The sequence below is a fragment of the Pristiophorus japonicus genome, chromosome 2 (assembly GCF_044704955.1).
Source record: "Pristiophorus japonicus isolate sPriJap1 chromosome 2, sPriJap1.hap1, whole genome shotgun sequence".
NCBI classification, from domain to species: domain Eukaryota; kingdom Metazoa; phylum Chordata; class Chondrichthyes; family Pristiophoridae; genus Pristiophorus; species Pristiophorus japonicus.
Genome location: NC_091978.1, coordinates 253,137,855 through 253,165,038, shown reverse-complemented (window position 1 = coordinate 253,165,038; position 27,184 = coordinate 253,137,855). Strand labels below are relative to the sequence as shown.

The 27,184-nt window shown below is 41.5% G+C and overlaps 1 protein-coding gene across 6 annotated transcripts in view; it reads left to right on the top strand.

Annotated features, from left to right (window-relative positions):
- Positions 1-27,184, top strand: part of ank2b (ankyrin 2b, neuronal) — a 1,291,078-nt gene that overhangs the window by 1,181,467 nt on the left and 82,427 nt on the right. For all 6 annotated transcript variants that reach the window (XM_070871180.1, XM_070871178.1, XM_070871177.1 and 3 more), the window contains 3 exons: positions 4,802-4,823; positions 21,689-21,769; positions 26,690-26,821. In XM_070871180.1, coding sequence (XP_070727281.1) covers positions 4,802-4,823; positions 21,689-21,769; positions 26,690-26,821 — 235 coding nt within the window. The remainder of the gene's footprint in view (positions 1-4,801; positions 4,824-21,688; positions 21,770-26,689; positions 26,822-27,184) is intronic.

The window sequence follows — 27,184 nt, the reverse complement described above, 5'->3', positions numbered from 1 at the left end:
TCTGTGGGGACTACAAATCTACCATAAACAGAGTCTCCCTACAGGACCAGTACCCGCTGCCCAGAGCGGAGGATTTACTTGCCACATTGGTTGGAGGTAAATTTTTCTCAAAATTAGACCTCACATCTGCGTATATGATGCAAGAATTGACCGAGGAGTCCAAGCTACTCACCACCATCAACACACATCGAGGCCTTTTTATGTACAATCGATGCCCATTCGGCATCAGGTCGGCAGCTGCCATATTCCAGCGCAACATGGAGAGTCTGCTCAAGTCCATCCCGGGGACGTTTGTATTTCAAGACGACATACTTATCACGGGCAGGGACACCAACTCCCATCTCCGTAATTTGGAGGAAGTACTAAAGCGGTTGGATCGGGTAGGCCTACGAGTCAAGAAATCCAAGTGCCTGTTTCTCACACCTGAGGTTGAAATTTGGGGCAGAAGGATTGCCGCTGATGGAATCCGCCCAACAGAGTCCAAAACAGAAGCAATTCGCTTGGTACCCAGGCCCCGGAATGTCTCAGAACTGCGCGCCTTTCTTGGGCTACTCAATTACTTTGGGAACTTTATGCAGAACTTAAGCACGCTGCTGGAGCCTCTCCATGTGCTACTCAGAAAGGGGTGCGATTGGTTTTGGGGGGACGCCCAGGAACGCGCCTTCAATAAGGCACGCAAACTTCTGTGTTCCAACAGTGTTTTGACTTTCTTTGACCCAGGTAAAAAGCTAGTTCTCACATGCGATGTGTCAGCGTATGGGGTCGGGTGCGTTTTGCAACATGTCAATATGCGGGCAAATTACAACCCATAGCTTATGCCACCAGGTCACTTTCGTGGGCGGTGCGCGGGTACGGAATGGTAGAGAAGGAGGCGCTCGCGTGCGTGTACGGTGTCAAAAAGATGCACCAATACCTTTTCGGGGCTAAGTTCGCATTAGAAACCGACCACAAGCCCCTCATGTCCCTCCTATCCGAGAGCAAGGCAATAAGCGGCAACGCCTCGGCGCGAATTCAAAGGTGGGCACTCATGCAGGCTATACCATAAGGCACAGACCAGGCACAGACAACTGTGCCGACGCGCTCAGCAGGTGACCACGGCGACCACGGAAGGGTCTGACGAACAGGACTGTGAGATAGTCATGGCAATCAATGCCTTTGAGTCCACAGATTCGCCCATGACGGCTCGCCAAATCAGAGCCTGGACGGCCAGCGACCCCACGTTATCCTTAGTAAAAAGACGTGTCCTAATCGGTGACTGGGCAGAGGCTCGCGATGCCTGCCCGAGGAATTAAAACCCTTTCACAGGCGCATGCATGAGCTATCACTACAAGCAGACTGCCTGATGTGGGGCAGCCGAGTAGTCATGCCTCTGCGAGGCAAAGAGACATTTGTCCAGGAGCTCCACCGCGAGCACGCGGGGATCGTTCTCATGAAGGCTATAGCCAGATCCCACGTCTTGAGGCCTGGTATTGACGCGGACCTGGAACTCTGCATCCGAAGGTGCACCATTTGTGCCCAACTCAGGAATGCCCCCAGGGAGGCTCCACTGAGCCCCTGGCCCTGGCCTACCAAACCGTGGGTGCACGTAGACTATGTGGGCCCATTCATGGGCAAAATGTTCCTCGTAGTTGTAGATGCATTTTCAAAGTGGATCGAATGCACCATTTTAAACTCGAGTACAACCTCCACCACTGTGGAGAGCCTCGCAACCATGTTTGCAAAGCACGGAATCCCTGACATATTGGTCAGTGACAATGGTCTGTGCTTCACCAGCGCAGAATTCCAAGACTTTATAATTGACCATGGCATAAATCACGTCAAGACGGCACCGATCAAGCCGGCCTCCAACGGCCAGGCGGAGAGAGCAGTGCAAATCATTAAACAAGGCATGCTTAAAATCCAAGGTCCCACGCTGCAGGGTCGCCTGTCGCGACTGCTGCTGGCATACAGATCTCGTCCGCACTCATTGACTGCGATCCCCCCCGCGCAACTGTTGATGAAAAGGACTTTAAAAACAAGGCTCTCATTAATCCTCCCAGACATGCACGAAATCGTTGAGGCAAAGCGCCGTATGCTGACTGAGTACCATGACAGAAATTCGAGGGGGAGATGGAATGAGATAGGGGACAAAGTGTTTGTACTAAACTGTGGCAGGGGTCCCAAATGACTTGCAGGGACAGTAACGGGCAAGGAAGGAAACAGGCTACTGGTAGTACAAATGGACAATGGCAAAACCTGCCGGAGGCAAGCAGACCAAGTCAAAAGCAGATTTAGCAACAATACTGCGGAACCAGAGGCAGACTACAATGCGGAACTCACACCACACCTGGTGGACAGACAGAGGGAACAACCTGAGGAAAGGGCAATCCCAACAGACAGCCCAGGCAAGTCGACAACAATCACACCAATCGAAACAGACAGCCCAGGCGAGATACCAGCAACTACACCCAAAGAAAAACAGACACCAAGGCAAACAACTGAACCACAACTCAGATGCTCCACGCGAGAGCATAGACCACCAGAGAGACTGTACCTACAAGGACAATAAGACCTTGGGGGAGGGTGATGTCATGTATCTTACGTTATTATATATAACTGTATCCTAACATGCTATACATGACTGTAATAAAATATGACCTGTAACCACCAGCATACCTTACCACCAGGGGTGCACTTGCAAGAGACAGGTATGTAAGAGCAGTTCTCAGGCAAGTGCAGCATTCCAGAGCTGTGAAATAAAGGTGCAGGTCCAGAGTGACCTTCTTCACTACATGCCTCGTGTGAATCTGTACTGAGGGGATAGGACTTTACACCTGTCATATTAGTTTAACCCCTCCCCAACAGCACTAGTAAACACTCCCCCTCGGACATTGGTTCTGGTCCTGCCCAGGTGCAGACCGTTCGATTTGTACTGGTCCCACCTCCCCCAGAACTGGTTCCAATGTCCCACGAATTTGAATCCCTTACTCCTGCACCACTCTTCAAGCCACGTATTCATCTTAGCTATCCTGCTATTTCTACTCTGACTAGCACGTGGCACTGGTAGCAATCCTGACATTACTACCTTTGAGGTCCTACTTTTTAATTTAACACCTAGCTCCCTAAATTCAGCTTGTAGAACCTCATCCCATTTTTTATCGATATCATTGGTGCCTATATGCACCACGACAACTGGCTGTTCGCCCTCCCCCTCTAAAATGTCCTGCAGCCGCTCCGAGACATCTTTGACCCTTGCACCAGGGAGGCAACATACCATCCTGGAGTCTCGATTGCGGCCGCAGAAATGTCTATCTATTACCCTTATAATAGAATCCCCTACCACTATAGCTCTCCCACTCTTTTTCCTGTCCTCCTGTGCAGCAGAGCCACCCATGGTGCCATGAGCTTGGCTGCTGCTGCCCTCCCCTGATGAGTCATCCCCCCAAACAGTACCCAAGGTGGTGCATTTGTTTTGGATGGGGATGGCCGCAGGGAACCCCTGCACTACCTTCCTTCCACTGCTCTGCCTGATGGTCACCCATTCGTTATCTGCCTGAGTAACCTTTACCTGCGGTGTGACCAATTCACTAAACGTGCTAATCACGACATCCTCAGCATCGCGGATGCTCCAGAGTGAATCCATGCGCAGCTGCAATGCCGCAATGCAGTCTGTCAGGAGCTGCCGCTGGATGCACTTCCTGCACATGTTGTTTTCAGGGACACTGGGAGCGTCCCTGACTTCCCACATAGCACAGGAGGAGCATGACACATGTAGAGTTAGGAGAGCAGAGAGTGTATGGTGAGGCTTAGATTTTGAAAGTTGCAACAATATGTATAAAACCATGGAGTATTTTAAAGTCAATGTACTGGGATACTTGGAGCTAGTTAAGGTTGTCGAGGATGGCGGTGACCAGGACTCTGTAAGGAATAAGGTGCTCGAATAAACTATCGATTTCTAGATGATTTGGAACTTGTGTAGGGTGGAGCTGGGGATGCAGGCAAATCCAGCATTGGAGAAATGGAGCCTTGGAGAAGTCGTAGCCATGAACCACGCGGTGAAGTGCACAAAGTAGCCAGGAATGACTCTCCATGGGCTACCACAAGTTAAAAAAGGTATGGGTGAGGTTTTCAATGCTGGAAGGGGTAGAGGAGGAGGAGGCAAAGGCAAACATTGCATTCAGAATTCCCAAATACTTCATTATCCTATTGTCGTCTTATCCCATTCATTGTAAACAAAAGTAAATATAAAATAAGGAGATCATTAGACAGTACTAATGAGATACAATATAACAAAAAATTGAATAGTTCCCGGCCTTGTATTAATATTTACATTGTGTGTATTCCTATAGTGACAGCTATTAGTTTACCGTCACTGGCTGCGAGGACTTTAAAAAAAAACGTAGTGAATAAGATATATGTGTTTTTATTTTGCTGTTACTATTAGATTTTCGAGCTGTTACTTGTGCAGATTAAGGTATAATTGTAGCTGAAAACATTCAGGTACAATTTTTAAATATTGTGATATGAGTAACATTGTGTTTCTGGGTCAATGATAGTTGCCATGAGCCTCATGATGAGGTGCGCAAAGTATCTCAAAGATGACTCTCCCTCCACATTTTTGGATCCCTCCCTCTGGGGAAGCATTTGTCCCCCATTCAATGCTTTCCCCTTACAGTGTGGCTGAGCTAGGGAACTCAGAATTATGTGGGATTGCGACCATGAATTCATGTCCAGCCATTCTGTTTCTAGTAAGTAAACTTATAACCAGCTCTAATTAATGCAGCACATCATGTACTTATTTTGTACCTTTATTATTTCACAGGTGACTGGAATACAAGATAAATGTAAGACTATTTTCTATCTGTAAAATAAAAGTATTAAGATCTGCATGAGAGTATGACATCTTTAAAATAATTTAACAACCTGTTACTAATGCTTGTAGAGTTAACAATAATTATGTATAACAACTTTAATTGATTAAAACACAAGTATTATGCTGTGCTTATTAGAGCATTAATCACTAAATAATCAGTATATCATCTAAGCATCCACTTTCCTTTGACATCCCTTATAGTCCTGCTATGCCTGTTGCGCTCATTATGAAATTCTTTCAGTTTTCCATGTTTCTCTTAACTGTCATGCTCTTTGATGAGCAGAGAACATGCCTGTTCCATGTCTCACTTGACATTTAGTTCCATTGTATTCAAACAAATGCTCCAACATCCAGGATGGCAGCTACTGTGGTGAAGTACAGTTTTGTTTTTTTCATATTAAAAACTGAATACAAAAGTGAAATAACAACAATACCCTACCCAACACCATCTTATGAAATATTCTGTTTTGTGGACATTGCTGGGTTTAGTTTTGTAGCATTTCAGAACACTAAATATATTACTGGCATTTGAGAGGGTACAGTTTAATACACTTATGTGCTGGAGTACTTTTAATCTTTCTACAAAAACACAGTTTCCCCCATTTATTTTGCTAGAAGTCCATTCTGTTAAATGTATGACAGTAGTAATAGTTGTAAGTTAATAGTGCAATTATATGGTGAACCACATCCACCAATGTGGTTCCACAATATGCTGAGGCTACCAGTATTCTGGAACCTGCCCTGGTCACACTGTAGGATACATTTAAATAGTGGCAGCAATGACAAAATAACTGCCATGTTCAAGATTGCACACATGCAGTTGATTAAAACTGCAATTGCAGTTTCTAGTTGTGAAATGTCTCCAATATCAGGGGAAACCACAATACATGAGCTGAGTGGAAATATTAGCCCATCTATGGCCTGAAAAAATAGTCTCCTGTGTGTTCACCAGCTGTCTGCCAATGCGGTATTGCACATTCAGCAGTGCAGGGTAAAGCCATTTCATAGCCTGTACTGCTAAAGACACCAGTACCACCTCAACAAAAGCAGGAAAGGGGTACTGAGGGAATAATCAGCCATGATCTTATTGAATGGTGGTGCAGGCTTGAAGGGCCGAATGGCCTACTGCTGCACCTATTTTCTATGTTTCTATGTTTCAACAACAACACAACTCACATTTATATAGCACCTTTAATATAGTAAAACATCCCAAGGTGCTTCACGGGTGCAGTTATCAAACAACATTTTATACCGAGCCACATAAGGAGGTATTAGGACAGAGGACCAAAAGCTTGGTCGAATAAATAGGTTTTAAGGAGGAAAGAGAGGTTTAGGGAGGGATTTCGACAGGTTAGGGTCTCGGCAGCTGAAAACATGGCCATCAATGATGGAGCCATGAAAATTAGGGATGTGTTGGAAGCCAGAATGGGGGAATCACAGTGATCTCGGAGGGTTGGAGGAGGTTACGGAGATAGGGAGGGGCGAGGCCATGGAGGGATTTGAAAACAGGGATGAGAATTTTTAAATCAAAGCTAACACTAGCGGTAGGTATGCCTTTGTTGTATAGCAATGTTGTATAAATATATTGGTGCATAGCCTTTCCATGTATCAGTGGTCAGAATTAGTGACTAGACCCATTCTCATCTTTGGAAACAATAACCTATTAACTGTTCGAATTCAGCACTTCATGATACACCAACAACTAACCTCACTGAATTACATTTCTAACCCCTTTAAAGGCCTTAGTATCAGATATAATTTGCATAGATGCAAAATAATCCTGTGCTCAGTTTCTGCTTACAAAGCAGCTCTTATAGTACAGACCGCAACTGCATTTAAAAGAATTATTTTTTTAATAAAAATCCTGGCAATGTAATGTAAAGCTTAGTAAATTTAAATAATTTATCATTTTGTGGAAAATAATACTTTTTTAACTAAACTACAACTTGCATTTATATAGCACCTTTGAAGTAGCAAAATGTCACAAGGTGCTTCACAGAGACATAATCAGACAAAAATGGACACCAAGTCAAAGAAGGAGCTATGTTAGAAGCTTGGTCAAAGAGGTGGAATTTTCAGGAGAGTTTTAAAGGAGGAAAGGGAGGTGTAGAAGCAGGAGGATTAGGGAAAGAATTCCAGAGCACGAAGCCTAGAAGCCATGACTGCCAATGATGGGCCGAAGGAAGGGCAGCTGCACAAAAGGCCAGAGTCAGAGGAATGCGGTTCTGAAGGGGGGATGGGGGGTGCCATTTACAATTTCAGCTAGCATAGGGGCCAGATAATGAAGTTGGGTGGTCAGCGGGAGCAGGAAGTGGCTCTCATGAGCAAGATGAGTTTCAAGATGGCATAAAGAGAGATTGGAGAGAAACTAGAGCAAGATGTGGCTCTGGGCTAGGACAGGAAGTGTAACATGGAGGGAGGTTTGGCTTGGTGGGCAAGTGGAAGAGGGAGAGCAGCCGTGGCAGATGAACAGATAGACTTGATCTTAGTAATAAAGAAGTTTATTAGTTCCTATTACTTGTCGGAGGCGAGTGTGCATAGGGCACAGGCGAAGCATTTAAGGAGATGTTTCATAGTGAAGTGAAGAAGCCGGGGTTTATCTTTGCTCTCCGGGATGAGCCTGGAGTAGTGAGCAGTTTCGGCAGAGGATAGTGGGCACCAGTCCAGCAGATCTGGTGATGGATGGCTAAACCAGTTGTGCGTCAAATACACTCGCCTGTGCCCCTTGGATTTGAGGGAGTGAAGATGGGAGCCATACAAGGGGAAACTAGCAGGATGGGAGAGAGTATAGGTTTTACTGTGGACAAGGGCATCAAAGGGGAAGGGTAGGGAATGGTTGGCCAGATCAATAGTTGTCGAAGTATCATGAAAAATGGAGGGCCAACGGATAGATAGTTATGCGTTAGAGAGTGCAGCTATAAGTGACTTAAGAGAGAGTTATTCTAGTGGTAGATGCAGAATGAAGTGGGGACGGAGGGGAATAGAAAGATGTGGGTGTTGAGGGATACAAGGAAGTGGTCCGAGATCACGTTGTCTGTGAAGATGGTAGGAGAGGTTATTGGAGGGAGAGGTTTAGGAAAGTTAGGAGAGCAGAGAAATTGGAGGAGAGAGGGCAAAGTAAATTGAGATAGAGATGGAAATTATTGAGGATGAGGATTTGCTCAGTGCAGAAGCTGAAAGAGGAAAGAAGGGAGGATATCTCATTAAGAAATCCAAAGTGGGGCTTGGGGACCAATAGAGATCGAGAATTTTAAAGGAGAGGTGGAACAAGGTGAGATGCTGGAGTAAGTAAAGAAAAATTACCAGAGGAGTAGGGGAGAGATCTAGGTGTGATTTGGTGATGAGGGCCACACTGCCACCATGGCAGTTAGGGTATATCAGGTGGTGGGGAGACTTCAGTAAAGGGGCATGGTGTCACCATCCATCAGCCGAGTTTCTGTCACAGTAACTAATATATTTCAAAGTGGTGACTAACGTGGCTTGCAATTACAGTGTATTCTCTATTCAATTAAACAAAATACACAAATTTCACACTGGGTATAAAAATCAATTCATTTACTTTGATAATTAAAACTTGCATTTTCTCATTTATTAACTCTTCGTGAAGATTTCTAGACTTGAAATGGGAATCAAAAGCAATTCTCTTCCATAATTTCATTTATCTACTTGTTTGTATAGACTCAGTTACTTTTTGAGTTCAGTTCACAGCTGCTGCACTGAGCAGTACAAGAGAATGTGGGGGTCAAGATATCGACCAAGGCAACGGTACAGGAGAGCTTGGGGGAAAATGGACAACCATAGCTGGAGCTGGGGGGGCGGGGGGGCACCTCAACCATAGCCAATGAGTCAGAAGAGCGAGGGATGGGGTAAAATATCCACCACGTTAGACAAAGCAAGAGCCCTGGGGCAAAAGTGACAGAGTAGGCATTAACAGATGTAACTTAAGTATGGACACAATTATCATTGAAAACCCCATTAGGAATAATGACATAGGACTCTTGAATGGAAAGATGACAGGACATGCCGATTTTAATAATGTATAAATTTAAACAGGCTTTTCTACAAACAGAAAAAAGAAAGACAGAATTGCATTTATATAGCACCTTTCATGACCACTGGATGTCCCAAAGCACTTTACAGCCAATTAAGTACTTTTTGAAGTGTAGTCACTGGTAATGCAGGAAACAGGAGTGTTTCACATACTGATTGTTTATCATAAGCGTTTATGCTTTGCACTAAACTATCTCGATACTATAAGTGAATAAAATATAATTTTTCAAAAGATTTTTTTTGTTCTATAGCATCACCTGTAGTGTATATCGCAACTAGATGTATACAAATAGAGTCAGGTTAGATACACAATTCAGAAGAGTATGCTATATTGCATGGTGGGTATTTATTTTTTGCGTGGTCTAACACTGAGGAAAAGAAATACACTGCCCATAAAATGAAAAATAATGCAAGATCTTGTTATCTGTAGCTAATTTTTTTGAACATAGAAGGATAAAGTTATTAGCTTATATTGAATTATAATTCAATAAACTATCGCAGTGCCTTATTCCACAAAACATAATATACACAAAATAAAATTATTCACAAATCATATTTCAACTTTAAACTAATCAATCTTTCAAATTCTCTCTTCCTTAAAAGTGGAAATTATTTTATGCTGGATTTTTTTCAAGTTTCAACAAAAATACATTTCTCGGAAATGTCTGTCCTGCTTTTAAATATCCCACATCAATAACCACTGTACTTCACCACAAAGTCACATAACATTAAAAAATTGCCTTTGTTATTCAGTGCTTACATAAGGCTGCATGCCTGGTGCTGTCAGAACTTTAGTTTTGCATGGAAATAACTTGGCTTAATCGTTCTGTGTGTTTGTGTGAGTGTTGCAAAATTTTCATTTTTGCTTTATCCACCATATTGTTTTTTTCTGAATTCACCAAATGGCTACATTTTGATCTGTATTAGTAGATCCTCTTTGGTTTGTCCATTTTTATTAATTTGGTTGTTTATTTGCAAAAGTCTTTGTTTTTTGTTTAGTTGTCAGAACAACTAGGATGTTCCAAGGAAAGGATCTCACTTCATTTAAATAGCTTTTTCTTTACTATGTGCATTTAGGTTTGAGATTCTTCTTGTTGAAATGCCGGTTTGCAGCTGGTTCAGATAATATGATATTCATTGTAGTTTTTTAGTTCTAGTTCCTAAAAAAAATAAGCTTTTACTTAAAAAATCTTTAGAAATAGAGGGCTACAAATGTTGTTCTGACAGTTTGCTAGTACTGGCTTTCTTTAAGAGGAAATCAGCTTTCTGTGGTTTCTGATCTTTTTCTTTAGACATGAATCTGTTACATCTAAACAATCTTGAGATGCCTATCTCTGTGTAAATCCACTGCTCCTATTTATTTCAGTTTGTTGATTTGTTGGTGTCCTGGTTAATTCTATTTGTTATTGCTTTGGTGTTGTACGTGGTGTGGATGTGTTCTGGTGAAAATAAAGCAAGTTATTTCCTGCCTGTTTCTTTCCAATTTTGAGTTGGCTTTGCTTTGCAATTGTACCCACCCTCAGACCTTGTGGATCCCCGTCTACCATTCACAAATCCATTTTTTATTTTGACCCACCACTTCAGGCTTTGTATTGTATCACCCCGATTACATTTTCCAATCTCTGTTTTTTGAATTCCATTTTTTTTTAAAAATTGAACCATTTCTGTCAAAAACGAAGATGAAGAAGAGGAGACCGAATCTGCTGAGATTTCTTCAGCCATAAAATCACATCTGGTCCATGATGTCCCTGTGCTAGCAAGCCCGGACTTGCTTTCAGATGTGTCTGACATGAAACAAGATTTAATCAAGGTGACTAAAATTTTAAAAACGGACTCAACAGCAGGAAGTAAAGGAAGTCCCATAGAGGTAAAAGAATTAGCAAGAGATGCTGAAGAAGAACCAGGTGAGCCATTTGAACTTGTAGAGAAAGTAAAAGAAGACTTGGAAAAAGTGAGTGAGATTTTAAGAAGTGGAACATACACAGGCGAAGTACCTATACATGAAGCCATTGGCGCTGGAAAAGATGAAGAACCGGATGAAGACTGGGTTATTATCAGTGATGAAGAAGTTGAAGAAGTCAAGCGAGAAGTACCAGCAGAGATCTATGAACCTCTATTTGTAGAGCACAAAATTGACAGAGGAACCAGAGAAAAGATTGCGAAAGACATGTGTGGAATGTTGGATTATTTGGAAAATGACCTAGATACATATTTTACACAAGAAGTAGTAATACCTCCAACTGTCTGCCAAACAGATATTGTTCAAGAAAGATTTGATGCAACGTTTGTTGCCAAAGATATTAAAAAGGGAACATATCAGGTGATTTCAGAATTGGTAGGCTCAGAGGGGGGGAAAGAACATGAACTATCACACAAAACAAATGGCCAAACTAAATTAGATCCTGGAAAGACAAAACCTGTGTTTCAGAGATTTAAGGAAGAAAATACTACAATGTATTTTAAGGATCCTGCATTTCAAGACCTAACTACAGAAACTAGGACAGAAGTTAGAAAAGTGCAACAGAATATTACCACTGAATCTGGTTTCACTAAGGCAGTGAAGGAAGAAACAGCATTAGCGCCTCCAGATGTTGCAGATGATACCTCACCCGTGGTGGAAGAAACTCCCATTGGTTCAATAAAAGAGAAGGTAAAAGCTCTTCAGAAGCGTGTGGAAGCAGAGGAAGGACAACGGAAACAAACTAAAGCTCCAGTAAAAGAAGAGATTTCCACAACATCCACTAAACGAGTAATAAACAAAGAGGCTCCTGGTTCTTCTATTGTTACAGAAAGGCTTGAAGAAACAATGTCAGTGCGTGAACTGATGAAAGCATTCCAATCAGGACAAGATCCATCCAAGAAAATGTCTCGACTCTTCCAGCACGCATCTGATACTTCGCAAACAAAAAAGCAAACTTTGGAGGAGTTAAACAAGCCTGAAATATCTCATGATGGATGTGAAGGAAAAGACAGTCAACCAGATTTACTTCCGAAAACAGTTGGTAAAGAAGCTAAAGCATATGAGTTAGAACTTTCATCAAAAGAATTTCAGTCACAGGTGCTCAGGCAGGATATGTTACACAGAGGTCACAATGGAAAAGTTGTGATGAATCCAATTCCACATGACACAGGTGAAGTAAGCACAGAAATTACAGAAAATAAAAGGACACCATCAAGCAAAGATAAGCAGGCAATCACAATATCTATTGAAAAAGATGATGTGAGTTCTGAAATATCAGAGAACTATGAATCTGTTTTTGCTGACGACGTGGAAAAGCAAACTGAAATACACAGTAGCAGAATAACCGTGACTACTGATTTACAGATCAGTCCAGACCGAAAAACATCCACTGATTTCACTGATGTCATTAAAGAGGAGTTAGAAGATAATGACAAATATCAACAGTTTAGGAAAACTTCAGATACTCCGGAAGCAGAACTTTACCTTGAACAAGTAGTGATAAGCCCAAATCACCATGACCTGAACATTAGTTTCCCACAAGAATATGTGAAGGATGGATTTACACCAGACATAGCTTTACAAAATGGTGCCCTTGACGACAGCTCAGAAAGCCTAAAGCATGAAGGTATTGCTGACTCTCCAAGCTTTAGCTTAGGTGATGGTACACCTCAGATTAGCTCTGAGGAGAGTTACAAACATGAAGGTCTTGCAGAAACTCCTGAAACAAGCCCTGAAAGTCTATCCCTTTCACCAAAGAAAACCGAGCAGGAAACATTAGAAAAACAAGGTGCTGGTGATCTTGTCAAAGTAGACAGTAAGGATCAAAGTTTTCAGAAAAGCACACCTTCTACACAAACTATTGGTTATGCTGCTGCCACAGAAAAAGAAGCTGATTCTGTTATTAAGTCATCTGTCATGATTGGGGTGCTTTCAGTGAATGACATTTCAACACAAGAGAAAACAAGTACATGTGAAAATATTATCACTACTGAAGCAGTTTCTGAAGTAAAGATAACAAAAGAAATATTTGATGGTACTGATGCTGAACTAACTGCAGATTCTGGCTGCGTAGAGTATGATGAATTGCAATCAATGGAAGTGACTCAAGCCACATCTCTTTTAGACGAAGCGGATGAGCAGACAACCAGTGAATCAGTCTCTGCCCTTAAAGCTGCAGATGATACTAGTGAAAAAGATAGTTTTATACAGGAAGAAACAGAATCTCTGCCCATTCTTGATGTGTGCGATGTTTCATTGGGAAGTGGATTTGAAGACAACGATGCAAACTTCCCTGTTTCCATGCCAGAAGGAAAAGTGGAGGACCAGGCATCAGTGGAGTTAACAGCTCCAGATATTCCTTTGAAAGAAAAGGAACAAGAAAGAGTTTCACCAATTATCTCTTCAATTTCACCAGAGTACGCAGCAAGAAGTCAACTACTAGAGTTGTGTCTAACTGGAGTTTCACTTGATACTGATGGTCTTAGTCCAATGGCAGATGATTCCATGATCAGTCATAAAGATTCTCTAGAGGCTAGTCCCACACAGGATGATATTGACACAACTTCACACAAATCCCCAGATTCACTCGAGCCAAGTCCAATAAAAGAATCACCCTGCCCAGATTCCCTTGAAAATAGTCCTATGGAACAGAAGTTAATTGCAGCAATTTCCGTGGCAGAACAGAATGAGAAGGCAGCTTCCACCATAGTTACTGAGAAAAAAAGTGAAAGAATGGATATTTCTTTAGATGCTACATCTGCCAGGAGTAGAGTTTTCCGAGACATGCGGGAAGGACCCATAAACAGAGAGACAAGGAAACTTATGTCACCTGAAGGAAGTGCAGAGGAAGATAGTTTGGATCAAATTTCGCAGATGGAAAGTTCAGGAAAGAGCCCTCTTTCACCTGAAACCCCAAGCTCTGAGGAGATCAGTTATGAAGTCACTCCCAAAACACCTGACACACATATACTGTCAGTTGCTGAAAAACCAATTGCGATCCCTGAAATCCAAGAGGAAATTGATGATGATTCTCCAGAGAGTGAATCAAAGAAAAGGTTTACACCAGAAGAGGAAATGTTTAAAATGGCAGCCAAAATTAAAACATTTGATGAACTAGAAGAGGATGCTAGATTAAAGCGTGAAGGTAAAAAGGAACAAAAACAAACTGAAATGTCTCCAACTCCTGCTATAACCAATGTAGATGAAGCAGAAGTAATATTCATATCTCACACTGAACATAGAAAAAGCTCCTCATCTTCAGAAAGTGAGCCAGAATTAACTCAGTTAAGCAAAGAGGCTGAATCTGGACTGCTTATGGAGCCAGTTATTCGAGTTGAGCCTCCATCTCCACTCCCCTCTGGAGTTGAAGGTTCTAGCCCTGAAGATGCAGAGTTTCACCCTACTATGGGCAAAAAATACACCTTTAGAATAATAGATGATGAAAAGGAATCAAGTGAACAAGTAGCAGAAGATGATAATGGCATAGACTTAGCAATAGAAAACAGAAGCTTGGACACAGATAATGTTCTCGCTGATTCACAGTTTTGTGAAGCAGTACCTAAAGTTATCGTAACTTGTGGAGGTAATGAAATTGATCATTTTTCTGCAGTCTGTTCTTTTACAGCTACTGGTGAGTCTATTGAAGAAATTAATTCTTCAGAAGCATCATGTTTCATGCCTGAAACACAAGAGGATGATGTTCTAACTGAGGAAGATGTCCAACGTCTTGAGCAAGCTGCAGAAAAGAGAGATGAACTGTGGGTGGATAGCAAACCTGAAGAATGTCAAGTAAAAGCAGTTGACAAAAAGCAACCGGGCCAAGAGGCAGCTGTGGAAACAACAGCATCAACTGCAACTGACTGTGCAGAATATAAAGCAGCTCCTACAGATGAATCTACATTGCGTGACATACTCTCAAGGCAAGAAGCTGAAGAGCAGCTAAGCAAAGTAATAATAACTAAAACAGAGGCTGACCTTGACCCATGGAATACAATGAGAGAAGATGATGAGGCATTTGAAGCCCGTCTTAAAGAGGAAGAGCAGAAAATATTTGGCCTAATGGTTGACAAACAGTCTCGGGGCGCAACTCCAGATACCACACCAGTAAGAACTCCCACTGAGGATAGCACACCAACCAATGAGCAAAACCCATTCTTATTTCAAGAGGGGAAATTATTTGAAATGACCAGAAGTGGTGCTATTGATATGAGCAAAAGGAGCTATGGAGATGAAAACTTCCATTTTTTCCAAATCGGAGAAAATCAGGCTGCTGAGGCTTTAACAGAAACATCCAAAATGGAGGAAACTGAAGATGAGATTAAGTCTCCTAAAATTGAATGCACACCTGATAGATTTGCTACCCAATCTCAGACTGAGTTTCAGTACGGTTCATTACGAGATTCAGTGTCATCTATTGAATCAAGCAGTCAATCCTCTACTGAGTTAAATTGCTTAGATGAACAAATAGCCACAAAAAATGAACAAAAATCGAGAATTCCAATCAAAATGGGCATTTCCGCATCAACAAAACCTTCAAAAAAAGATTCTGCTGTGCCTGAAGTGGCTGAAGTCAAACCTTTCAACTTTGATGATGAAGTGGATGTTATTACCTCTCCTGAATCTTCGATGACTCACGTACAGTTAGACTTTTCGACAGTGACCAGGACCATTTGTTCGCAGCAAGCTGCAAAGAGCGATGATGACTCGTCAGACTCATCACCTGAAGAACAGCGTTCAGTTATTGAAATTCCTACTGCAGTTAGTCCACAAACTTATCAGACAGAGGCAAAATCTAAACTTCCTGTCAGACATACTGCTGTTGTAACAGCGATACCCCGAGCACCAGCTGCACCCGAGGACAAGGCTCTTTTATCTTCTCGTTCATCCTCTGCAAGTACACAAGAAGGATCTACAGATGATTCAGTAAAATCTAAATCTAGAATTCCTGTTAAGGCTGTTGCTCACAGAATAGACCACCACTCTGCACCTCTGATACTGGAAGCAAAAAAGACTTCAGAGCCCATCAAAATCCATGAGGTTAAATCTAGATTGCCAGTAAGACAGGAACCACGAAGCAAGTCTGAGTCTGATGCTGTTAATTCTGCAGAGATTAAATGTAAATTTCCCAATAAAGGGAAGAGCTGTGATACCGAACCTGATGCAAAAGAGTTCATCGACCACTTTACTGCTGGATCAGAAATATCCGAAAGTACTAAACCAAAAATATTCCAATCAAGACTTCCAGTGAAGACTAAAGCTAGCCAAAGTTCACAAGCTGCAATTGGTTCTGCTAAAGGCAACAAGGATAAGTTTTTTGAACTTTATAAACATTCCATTGAATTTTTTGAAGAGATAAGTGATGAAGCGTCAAAGTTGGTAGATCGATTGACAGAGGAAGAGCGAGAACGTGAAGTGTTATCAGATGATGATAGCAGTGCTGTAGACAGTTCTATTGTTGAAACTGAGCAGCCCAGTGAAATACAGCAACCTCTTCCTGAAGACCTGTTTGACGTGAGGCCGATCTGGGATGAATCTGTTGAAACCCAGATTGAAAGAATTCCTGAAGAAAATGGCCATGACCACTTTGAAGGTACCAGCCATCTACTGGGGTCTTTGAGCTATAGCACACCAGAATTTGTAGTTAGCTTTGCAGTTCATTCAGTTAAAGCTTTTGTGATTGTTCACGTGGTCCTGTGAGAGTTTGTGTTGTGGTTTTGTGATTTCCATGTTTTGTGATGTGCTACTAGACTGATCTCAAGATTGGCAAGCTGGAAAGGCAAAGAGGGCCCATCAGATTTAGAATCATAGACAAGCAATGGCAATTTATCTATAGGAACTAGCATTAGTAACTAGGAAACTTAGATTATTTTGAATTTGATTTTCCCACTTTCTACTAGCAGCATTATGGAACTGGGAATCAAGGGATATGGAGATCGGGCGGGAAAGCGGAGTTGCGGTTGATCAGCCATGATCCTATTGATTGGCGGAGGAGGCTCGATGGGCTGTACGGCCTACTCATGCTCCTATTTCTTATGTTCTTATGAATAGATAGTCTAAAATCAGCATAACTAATAATCAGGGTGTCAAATTTAAAATGAGAAGATTTGGACTTCATGAGCGGCTTGGGAAAGAAATGACTGTTAATTTAATAAAGGAATATATCTGATTTGTTTTGGTATATCAATACAGGTATATGTTGATCAGAATATTTAAATGTTGGATACTAGGGTTAAAAAATAGTATGCCACTGTAAGTTTGACTTTATTTATAAAGAAGACAACATTTTAAAACCTCAAACTACAGTATACCTAATAATGCAAACTCCAGTTTACATAACATTCAACAAATTTCATAAAGCTTATTTGTTGAGACTGGGAAAATTGAAATTCAAAATGAAACACCACTGCAAATCCAGCCTCATTGATAATAGGGAGACCAGGCATTAATTACATTGACATTACCAGTTTGGAGTGAGATAAAAGAGTAAGCTAAGTTTTTTTTTTCCAGCCACCGTGTTGTCTAAGGTAAGTTTCTAGACTACTAGGTGCTAAGATTTATAGTAATTTCACTGTATTGTCATCTCCAGACCTGGGTGATTATTGTTTCCTACTGATGGCAAAAAAATTAATTTTATTAAAGTTACTACAACACAAAAATGCACCGGGAAAATTTGGAAGGAACATGCCAATGGGATTTGGGGGAAGGCAAATCATAAATCTTACTTGATATATGTTTGAGATTGGTATCGGACCATGTTTTTCCATGGCTTAAGTAAAATGATTCCAAACAATATTTCCTTCAAATAAATATAAAGCACTCTTCCTGGGACAACAATCCTTACAATTAACATGATTTGTATTTAAATACCAGAAGATCTCTCATAACATTACTCATGATGAGTTGAAGGATGTGGTATTTTATAATAATAGGCATGTTATCAGCAAAGTCTGATGGGAGATTGTTATAGAAAGTAAGTATGATGGTTTCAAATAGCATCTATTATATACAAGGGTATGGCATTGGAATAGTAACTTAGTGGTTGAGAGTTCAAATCCCACCTTGGCAAGTTGTGAAATTGAATTCAATAAATCTAGTAATTATGGGCTGGCACCAGAAAATGCACTGTGAAAGCTGTAGCATTTCTGCAGAAACCCAGGTGGTTCACTAAACTCCATCAGGGAAGGGAACCTGCCATCCCTACTCAGTCTGGCCTACACGTGACTCAATGTGGTTGGCTCTTAATACCCTCAGAGAAACTAAAGATGGGCAGGAAATATTGCATTGCTAGTGTTGCCCACATCCCAAGAATATGTATAAAACATTAAAGATGTTTAATATAGATATTTTAGTTTTTCTTAGGCATTCCTGAGAAAAATATCTTCCATTATGCTAGCAATATATGGGAACATTTTTGCCAAACATAACTGATCACACTGACAACTGTGGCATCTAAGTATATAGAGATACATATGATAAAACAATTAAATGTTAATATGCTGGTGAAACAGCATATAAAATGTTTAATTTATATTCACAGTAAAGTAGCACCTTTAGTAAGCTGTTTTCTCATTTAAAATTGTGTTCTGAGTCTTCTGGCTGGAACTCTGCAGCACATATAACTATGAGCATCTGCTTATCATGTTGATGCTAAGAATTAAGTGCTATAATCCATACTTAGCATGTGAATTGTCACGGGAGTTCTCCCAGCCATCTGCTGTAACTTCAGCAAAAGAACTATGGAAACCCCTGAGTAATGGCATAAATGGCATTTACTCAGTTGTTTCCAGGTTTCTGTGACTCTTCCATCGAAATTATGGCAGATGAGTGGGAATTTTCTCCCGGAGATTCACTCCCGGAGTATTCAGATTCACACTGGTGGGCTGAGTGAAGCTGCACTCTTAATATTTCTACACCTTAGATTATTGTATTCATTTCTAATATACATACATGCACACTGAGTGTTATGTTGACAGTTTGAATGTGTATGCATATGCAGGCACAAGCAATATAATTTTCTTAATGGATTGACTGAAACTAAGGAATTAGGAATGGTTCAGCTGGTAGAACAATTAAGAAAGATTCAGTCACAAGTTCACTGATGTCTACTAATATGTGCCTGAATTATTATGAGACTTTTACTATAGGTGTGCCTGGTCTCTTCAGAAGTTTGCTGGTTTGCTGAGTTTGGGTTTTGGTTAGTTTAGGGATGACATCAACTTCCATCTGCCTTTATAAAGCAAGCAAGGTGCAAAACAATAAAAAGCAAAATACTGAAAATCCAAAACAAAAACCGCAAATGCTGGGAACACAGCAGGTCAGCCAGAATCTATGGAGAAAGCAGTCAAGTTAGCATTTCAGATGTAGACCTTTCTTCAAAATAGCGTTCTCTTGCCTTATTCCCACAACTTAATGTAAATCAATTTTCCAGATTTACCTTCTCCATTTTTTTTAATGTATTTTATATCGATATAACTATTTGTGCTGCACTTTTTTTGACACAGGTGTCTGTCAAGCCCCGCCCACCCTGCCGTACTGCACTTTTTTGACCAACAAGCGACAAGCCCTGTCCCCTGTCCAGCTCCGCCCCCCCCTCCCTTTCCGGCCGGAATCATTCCACGCACGTGGTGCTGTGAAGCAGGACCTGCGGCTCCGATTCTCTTCCCCCCCCCCCACCCCCCCATTCCCCCTCCCCAGCCGGCGTGAGGCCGAGAGCGGCCGGTCTGGGCCCGATAGCGAGAGAGAAAGAGGCTGGGGGGAGAGAGAGAGTGAAAGAGAGACTGGGGAGAGAGGGAGAGAGAGAGAGAGAGAGACTGGGGGGGGGGGGGGAAAGAGAGAGAGAGAGGCTGGGGAGAGAGAGAGAGAGAGAGAGGCTGGGGGGAGAGAGAGAGAGGGAGGCTGGGGAGAGAGACTGGGGGAGGGAGAGAGAGAGAGACTGGGGGAGAGAGAGAGAGAGAGAGAGAGAGGCTTGGGGGAGAGAGAGAGGGAGGCTGGGGAGAGAGAGAGAGAGAGACTGGGGAGAGAGAGAGAGAGAGGCTGCGGGGGGAGAGAGAGAGGCTGGGGGAGAGAGAGAGAGAGGGAGACTGGGGGAGGGAGAGAGAGAGAGAGGCTGGGGGGAGAGAGAGAGGCTGGGGGAGAGAGAGAGAGGGAGAGAGCGAGGCGGGGAGAGAGAGAGAGGCTGGGGGGAGAAAGAGAGAGGCTGGGGGTAGAGAGAGAGAGAGAGAGGCTGGGGAGAGAGAGAGAAGCTGGGGGGAGAGAGAGAGAGAGAGGCTGGGGGGTGGAGAGAGAGATGCCGGGGGGAGAGAGGGAAAGGCTGGGGGGGGGGGGGGGGAGAGAGAGGCTGCGGGGAGAGAGATACATGGATGGGGGAAGATGGATCACGTTTTTCCAACTCCCTACAAGGGACATCGTTGGAGTGGATGATATCCAGAAGTCACGACACTGTTACTATTCACTTCATACCCAATAAACCTGTTAACAATCCGTACACAATGCCTGCCCCATCTATAGTAGGGGCGGGGGGAGAATGCACTTGGACTGGGGTGAGACACTTTGGCTGGGGGAGGCTTGCACTCAGATTGGGGCAAGGCATTTTGGCTGATGGAGGCATGGACTTGAACTGTGGTAAGGCACTTTGGTTGGCCCTTGCTGTTTTCTGGGGAGCTCTGTCTGTCGCTTCAGGAAGTCAAAGTGGATCGAGTTACAATTTGCAGTCAGTGAGACCTTGGGATGGGTGGTTCCAATTACACATTCCTGTGAAACTTCAGGGTGTGGTTTATCCTCCAAGGGGACCAAACAGAAACAAAGAAGCATGTTGGCCATTTTTGCAGTACAAATAAGCACGGCCATTTTATATATCACTATAACATTACTTCTCAGATGCCTCCTTTTAAAGTTTATTCAGTCTTTCCCCATAACTCAAACCTTGAACACTGGAGATCAGGCTTGTAACTCTTCACCACACTGCCTCCAGTGCTACAGGATCTTCCCTGTGTTGTTTTATTGGTACAGTTCTCTCGTGGGAGACTTAATATATCAAAAAATGATTCACTTACCTTGAAAGGTTATGTGAAATATATTTCTAATTATAATAAGGACACAAATACATAACTCACACCAAAAAGGTTATACCTGAATTTTATGCACTCCAAATGTCTGGTGACCTTACAATGGCTTCACGATACAGCGGTGTATACAATGTTACTTGAGTGCTTTGTTCTCGATAAGTATCTGATGCCATCCAGTTTAGCAGAATGTTCCTTGGCTGAACATTTGAATGTTAACAATTCTCTTTAATTTAATGGGCAAATTTAAGTAAAATTAAGTTCAAATGTCTTGAGCAAAAGAATCTTGTCTTATGCTTCCAACATTAGTGGAAGGCTGCTGGAATTTGATGTGTATTCTACTGGGGACAGAGCAGCAGAATTAAAACATGACTCAGGCAGGGCTCAGTTATCTTAAAGGACTGGTGCATTTTTTTTAGAAATTGGAAGTTCCTTTCCAAAATGGAGAGTTGGCATATTCTCAAGGTGTGGGGCAACTCCCCAATCCAAATTAAGAAATCTACTCTGTACTTACATCCAAACTTTTCTTTTCAAGATTAAGGAATTTTCTCCGAATTCTTCTTTTTAGTCAAGCGTGAGTTTTGTATTCCTTCACTCCAAACTGGCTGGTCAATGTTATTCAACTTTCCAACTGTACTTAAGGGGAAAGACTTCATTTGGTATTACACCTTGTTAACAATATTAATAGGATTGTCTTCTTTGGCATGGAGTACCTGTTTTGCCATAACTGTTATACACAAGCTGTTGCTTTTTTTTAAATTTAAGCTGTGGATGCACAGGAGGACTCTGAAAGAGCTGAGCAAAGGCTCTATCTTATTGCTGACCACCTCGGATTCAGCTGGACAGGTAAAACTCATAACTCAGTAACTTTGTGCCCTAATTTCTGATCAGTGCCTTTAATTTAAAGTTTGGACAGGCAGTTGAAGTGAGAACAAATAATGGATTATTTTTATTTTTGCTTGTTTTTGTCTTTTCTTCCCTTGTTTTGATTCCCACTTCACACACCATTATACAGTTGACAGTACAAGTGATTGATTTGATTTGATCCTCAGCCTCTATCTATGCCGTCTGTTAATGCTCACTAGGAGTCACAGAAGATTGTGTTAGGCTGGTTGATCCACGCCTTGTTAGTAAGAAAATGTCTGGGTTCATCTCTGACATTGTATATTGGCACGCTGAGATTGAGAGTTCCCTGTATCGGGAATAGTGGTTATCCATGCAACATCACTCAGTACACTGTTCAGTGGAGCAGCAACACACTGCATCACCACCCTCTCCAAACACAAATGCCAACATCACCATTTTTGACTTGCCTTCTTCTGTGCTTTTAAATTAAAGAGTTGTGTGGGAGGAAGGGGTTTCGATTCATAGGACACTGGCACCAGTACTGGGGAAAGAGGGAGCTGTTCTATTGGGACGGGTTCCACTTAAAAGGGGCTGAGACCAGTGTCCTGGCAAATTGAATAACTAGGGCTGTAGATAGGGCTTCAAACTAAAAAGGTTGGGTGAGGAGAAATTTGGAAATCTATAGAGAAATGTCAAGGCAATGAAGCAGTGTCGCGATTTGGGTAAAGATAAGCAGAGTGTGACAGGAAGGGACAGAGTGTTTAACAGTAATAATGCATCAACGAATATGGTGAATGCAGGTAATAATGGCAAAAAGTTCAAATAAAGGTTCTTTCTCTGAATACATGAAGCATTCGTAACATGATAGATGAATTAGTGGCACAAATAGAGATAAATGGGTTTGATCTAATAGCCATTGCAGTGACGTGGTTGCAAGATGATCGAGGTTGGGAACTAAACATTCCAAGGTACTCGACATTTTGAAAAGTCAGACAGAATGGAAAAGGCGGGAGTGAAGGGGCAGGTGCATAGACCTGATAATAAAGGATGACATAAGGACACTAGTGAGAATGGATCCTGTCTCAGAAGATAAGGAAGTAGAATCAGTATGGGTGCAGATAAGAAATAACAAGGGGTAGAAAATACTGGTGTAATTTATCGACCCCCTTATACCATTGTACAGAATATTAGTCAAGAAATAATAGGAGCTTGTAACAAACCTAATGCACTAATTGTGGGGGACTTTAATCTTCATAATGACTGGGCAAATCAAATTGGCAAAGGTAGTCTGGAGGACAAGTTCATGCAAGGCATTCGAGTCAGTTTCCTAGAATAATACATCATGGAACCAACCAGTGAGTAGGCTATTTTAGATCTTGTATTGTGTAATAAGACATGGTTAATGAGTAATTTCATAGTAAAGGCTCCTCTGGGTAAGAGTGATCATAGTATAATAGAATTTCAAATTGAGTTTGAGAGTGAAATATTTAAATCCAAAACTAGAGTCTTAAACTTAAATAAAGTTATGAGCTGTGAAGGGCGAATTGGCTAAGGTAGATTGGGAAATCAGATTAAAAGGTATCACAGTAGATTAGCAGTGGAAAACATTTAAAGAAATATTCCAAAATTCTCAACGAATATACATTCCATTGAGAAATAAAAACACCACAGGAAAAGTGATCCATTTAAGGCTAACTAAAGAAGTTAAGGATAGTATTAGATTAAAAGAAGAGGTGCATAACGTGAAGGATAATAGTAAGCCTGAGGATTGGAAGAGCTTTAGAAACCGGATAAGAATGACCAAAAAATGATAGAAATGGAGAAAATAGAATAAACTAGCAAGAAATATAGAAACAGAATATAAGAGTTTCTAAAAGTATGTAAAAAGGAAGAGAGTAGCAAAAGTAAATGTTGGTCCCTTAGAGGCTGAGACAGGAGAAATTATAATGGGGAATAAGCAAATGGCAGAGACTTTAAACAAATACTTATTATCTGTCTTCACAGTAGAAGACACAAAAAGCATACCAAAAATAGTGGGGAACCAAGGGGCTAATGAGAGTGAGGAACTTGAAATAATTAAGATCAGTAGAGAAAAAGAACTTGAGAAACTAATGGGACCAAAAGCGACAACCCCCTAGACCTGATGGCCTACATCCTAGAGTTCTAAAAGTGGTGGCTGCAGAGATAATGGATGCATTGGTTGTGATATTCCAAAATTCCCTAGATTCTAGAATGGACCCAGCAGATTGTAAGGTAGCAAATGAAACCCGCTATTCAAGAAAGGAGGCAGAGAGAAAACGGGGAACTACAGGCCAGTTAGCCTGACATCAGTCATTGGGATCATGCTGGTATCCATTATTAAGCAAGTGGTAACAGGGCACTTAGAAAATCATAATATGATAAAGGGGAACCAGTGGATGTAGTATATTTGGATTTCCAAAAGGCATTCAGTCAGATGCTACATAAAAGTTTGAGAGATGATCTCATTGAAACATGTTAGATTCTGAGGAGAATTGACATGGTCGAGTTTATTTCCCCTGGTTGGAGAGTCTCGAACTAGGGGACATAAACTCAGGATAAGGGGCCGGCCATTTAAGACTGAGATGATGAGGAACTTCTTCATTCAGAAGATTGTATATCTTTGGAATTCTCTAACCCAAAGGTCTGTCGATGCTGAGTCATTGAGTATATTTAAGGCTGAGATAGATAGATTTTTGGACTCTAGGGGAATCAAGGAATATGGAGATCGGGTGGGAAAGTGGAGTTGAGATCAAAGATCAGCCATAATCTTATTCAATGCCGGAGTAGGCTTGAGTATGGCTTACTCCTGCTCTGAATTCTTATGTTCGTGTATCAGGTATGCAGTGCTCAATGGCCGTTATTTTCAAAAATGGGGCTGATTTTAACAGTGGCTTGCAAGGTATAAAATACACTTGGTGGTGTGGGTTAGGGAGAAGGGGAAAGAGGGGTGCACAGTTGAGATACCTCCTAAAACCACATATTACATGGTTTATGCCCATCATTTGAGCCCTGAGATTGTATTATAGCCTGTAACCGTCTCCAACTGATCTTTAAAGAAGCATATCATAATCTGTATCCCTTTTTAAATGCGGCTATTACAAAGAATTCTGATTAATACTCCTTTGTTCTCTGTACAGTTTTAATGATTTGATTTTGGTATATTGCCGTTTAAATAGTGAATACTGACGACACTATTGAAAGGAGAAGAACTGTCTTAGAAGAAATAGTGAGTCTATCATAGTGGGAGAATTAGTAAAGTAAATCATTGTAATGATCTGAGCATTGACATTACCTTGATCAGTGATGTCTCTTCCAATAATAATTAATCTCATGCCGTGGCCACAATAATTCCCGTTCAAGATAGAATAATTCATATGAAGATTAGAACAGGTAGTACTTAAATATTGTTTACAAACCATCAGTGGTAAATTTAACAATGGTTTGTTGCATGCCTTTTATTAATCCAGTTACCAGTGACAGCTTCAACTTAATGCACCAATGCCTGTTATTAACCCAAGGGTTATTTCTTAGTGTGAGTACTTTTATAAAAAAAAAAATTGGTCCTAAATTTCCACAGGATTTCTCCTGATCGTTCATCATAAATTACTGGGAAATCAGCAGAACCCCTGGAGAAATGGTGTAAGCAGCAGCTTAAGCCATTTTATGGGGAATTCTGCCAGCCTCCCACTGATGTTACAGCAGGAGATCAAGAGAACCTCAGCAGAATTTCCAGCCCAATAACTTTTATTAATAACTCCTCTAATAAACTATTATTTAATTCTACACTTCAATAGAAAATTAGATTAATTACAATTCAAACCACAATAAATTATATTCAGAACACCAGTGCTTATTGATTCATCAGTTTCTCTCCATCAGATTCCTCAGCTCTGCTCCCATTTGATTCTTTCTCCAGTTTATTGTTCCCCGTTAATCTCTCACTCATCATCCTTGTCCATTAGAAGCAGGAGCATTAATCCTCATGGTTTACCTTTAGCTTTTCCTTTACAACCACTAGATTAATTCCTCTTTGTTCTTCTCTCATGTGGGCATTATTTTTGTAAATAGGGGTTGTATCTATCACCCATTCATTGTCAATGGGTATAAAATCTATCTTGAGATGGTGGAGATTGATGGAGCTGAAAGAACCAATATATGCCAAATTGTGAAGGGTTGGAAAGTGATATGTGAAAATGTGAGACGGAATCTTGGTCAAAGTTGGCGCAGCCTCTGAATATGTCTGCCTTTACTGGTTAGCACTGTACCAACCACATGTTCCAAGTGCTATCTCTGGATAGTCCCAAAATATTCTTTCAGGAAAGTAAATAATCCTGTAAGGACAGTAAATAATAATTTTGGGGAGATTCCTTTCCAAAATATTTCTATTTAAGAAAGCTTATCTCTAAATACTAAATAAGAAATTAAGTCAAATCTCCTGTGAACCTTTGTGATATGCACTGGACAGAGAATTTCACTGGAATCAACTGGAAATAATATCTTGATAAACTTACAATTATGTTGTAATCTTGAATCATTGAGATCAATTATGACCATGATTAGAAAATGTGGTCAAGGAGGTCAGCAGACCTCATGGGATTTTCCAAGGATGGAAAATCATGGCATGCTGAAATTTCCAATGTCAGTTCCTAGTAAGCAAAGCTTTGAGCAAGGGGACTAAGTCGTAAAATTATTCCTACAGTGTTGAATACCTCATGTTGAATATCTCGTGTTGAATCCCTCCTGTTCAATATCTCAGATACATTGACTGATGGAAAAATTTTAGTGTGTTTTTCTGTAAACTGAAACCTAAAGTTCTTTTGATATGATTCAGTGCAGAGAAAAGAAGCCCAAGTGCAATCTCTGAATATTATTTGTAAATCCCTTTGCTGTTTTTGTCAGAGCTGGCCAGGGAACTGGACTTCAGTGAGGAACAGATCCATCAGATCAGAATTGAAAACCCAAATTCACTGGTGGACCAGAGTCAAGCACTATTAAAATATTGGATGGAAAGAGATGGCAAGTGTGCTTCAGGTAAGACATTCTGGGGCTGAACTTGCCCCCCGACTAAGATATTTAAGATTTTTCTCAGCCCCAATCCATGGGGCGGATCTTGCACCGATATTTGACTCTTTGTCATCTATTTCCAGTCGGGGCAGTGCTGAGGGATGGAAGTGCCCTTCGGTCGGTTTGGGCATCCCAACGAGTTGTGAGCGCTACGCTGGTGTACAGCGTTGCGCTGCCGCGTCACAACTTCCCTCCCCTTCAGTTAAAGGGGAGGGCCACTGCGAGCTCTGCAAGAAGTTTAGTTAGGCCCACTGGACCACCAGGAAGGGTTTCGGCTGGACCAATGGACTGGCACCCAAGAGGGGGTGCTGAGCTGCCTGTTGGTGACCC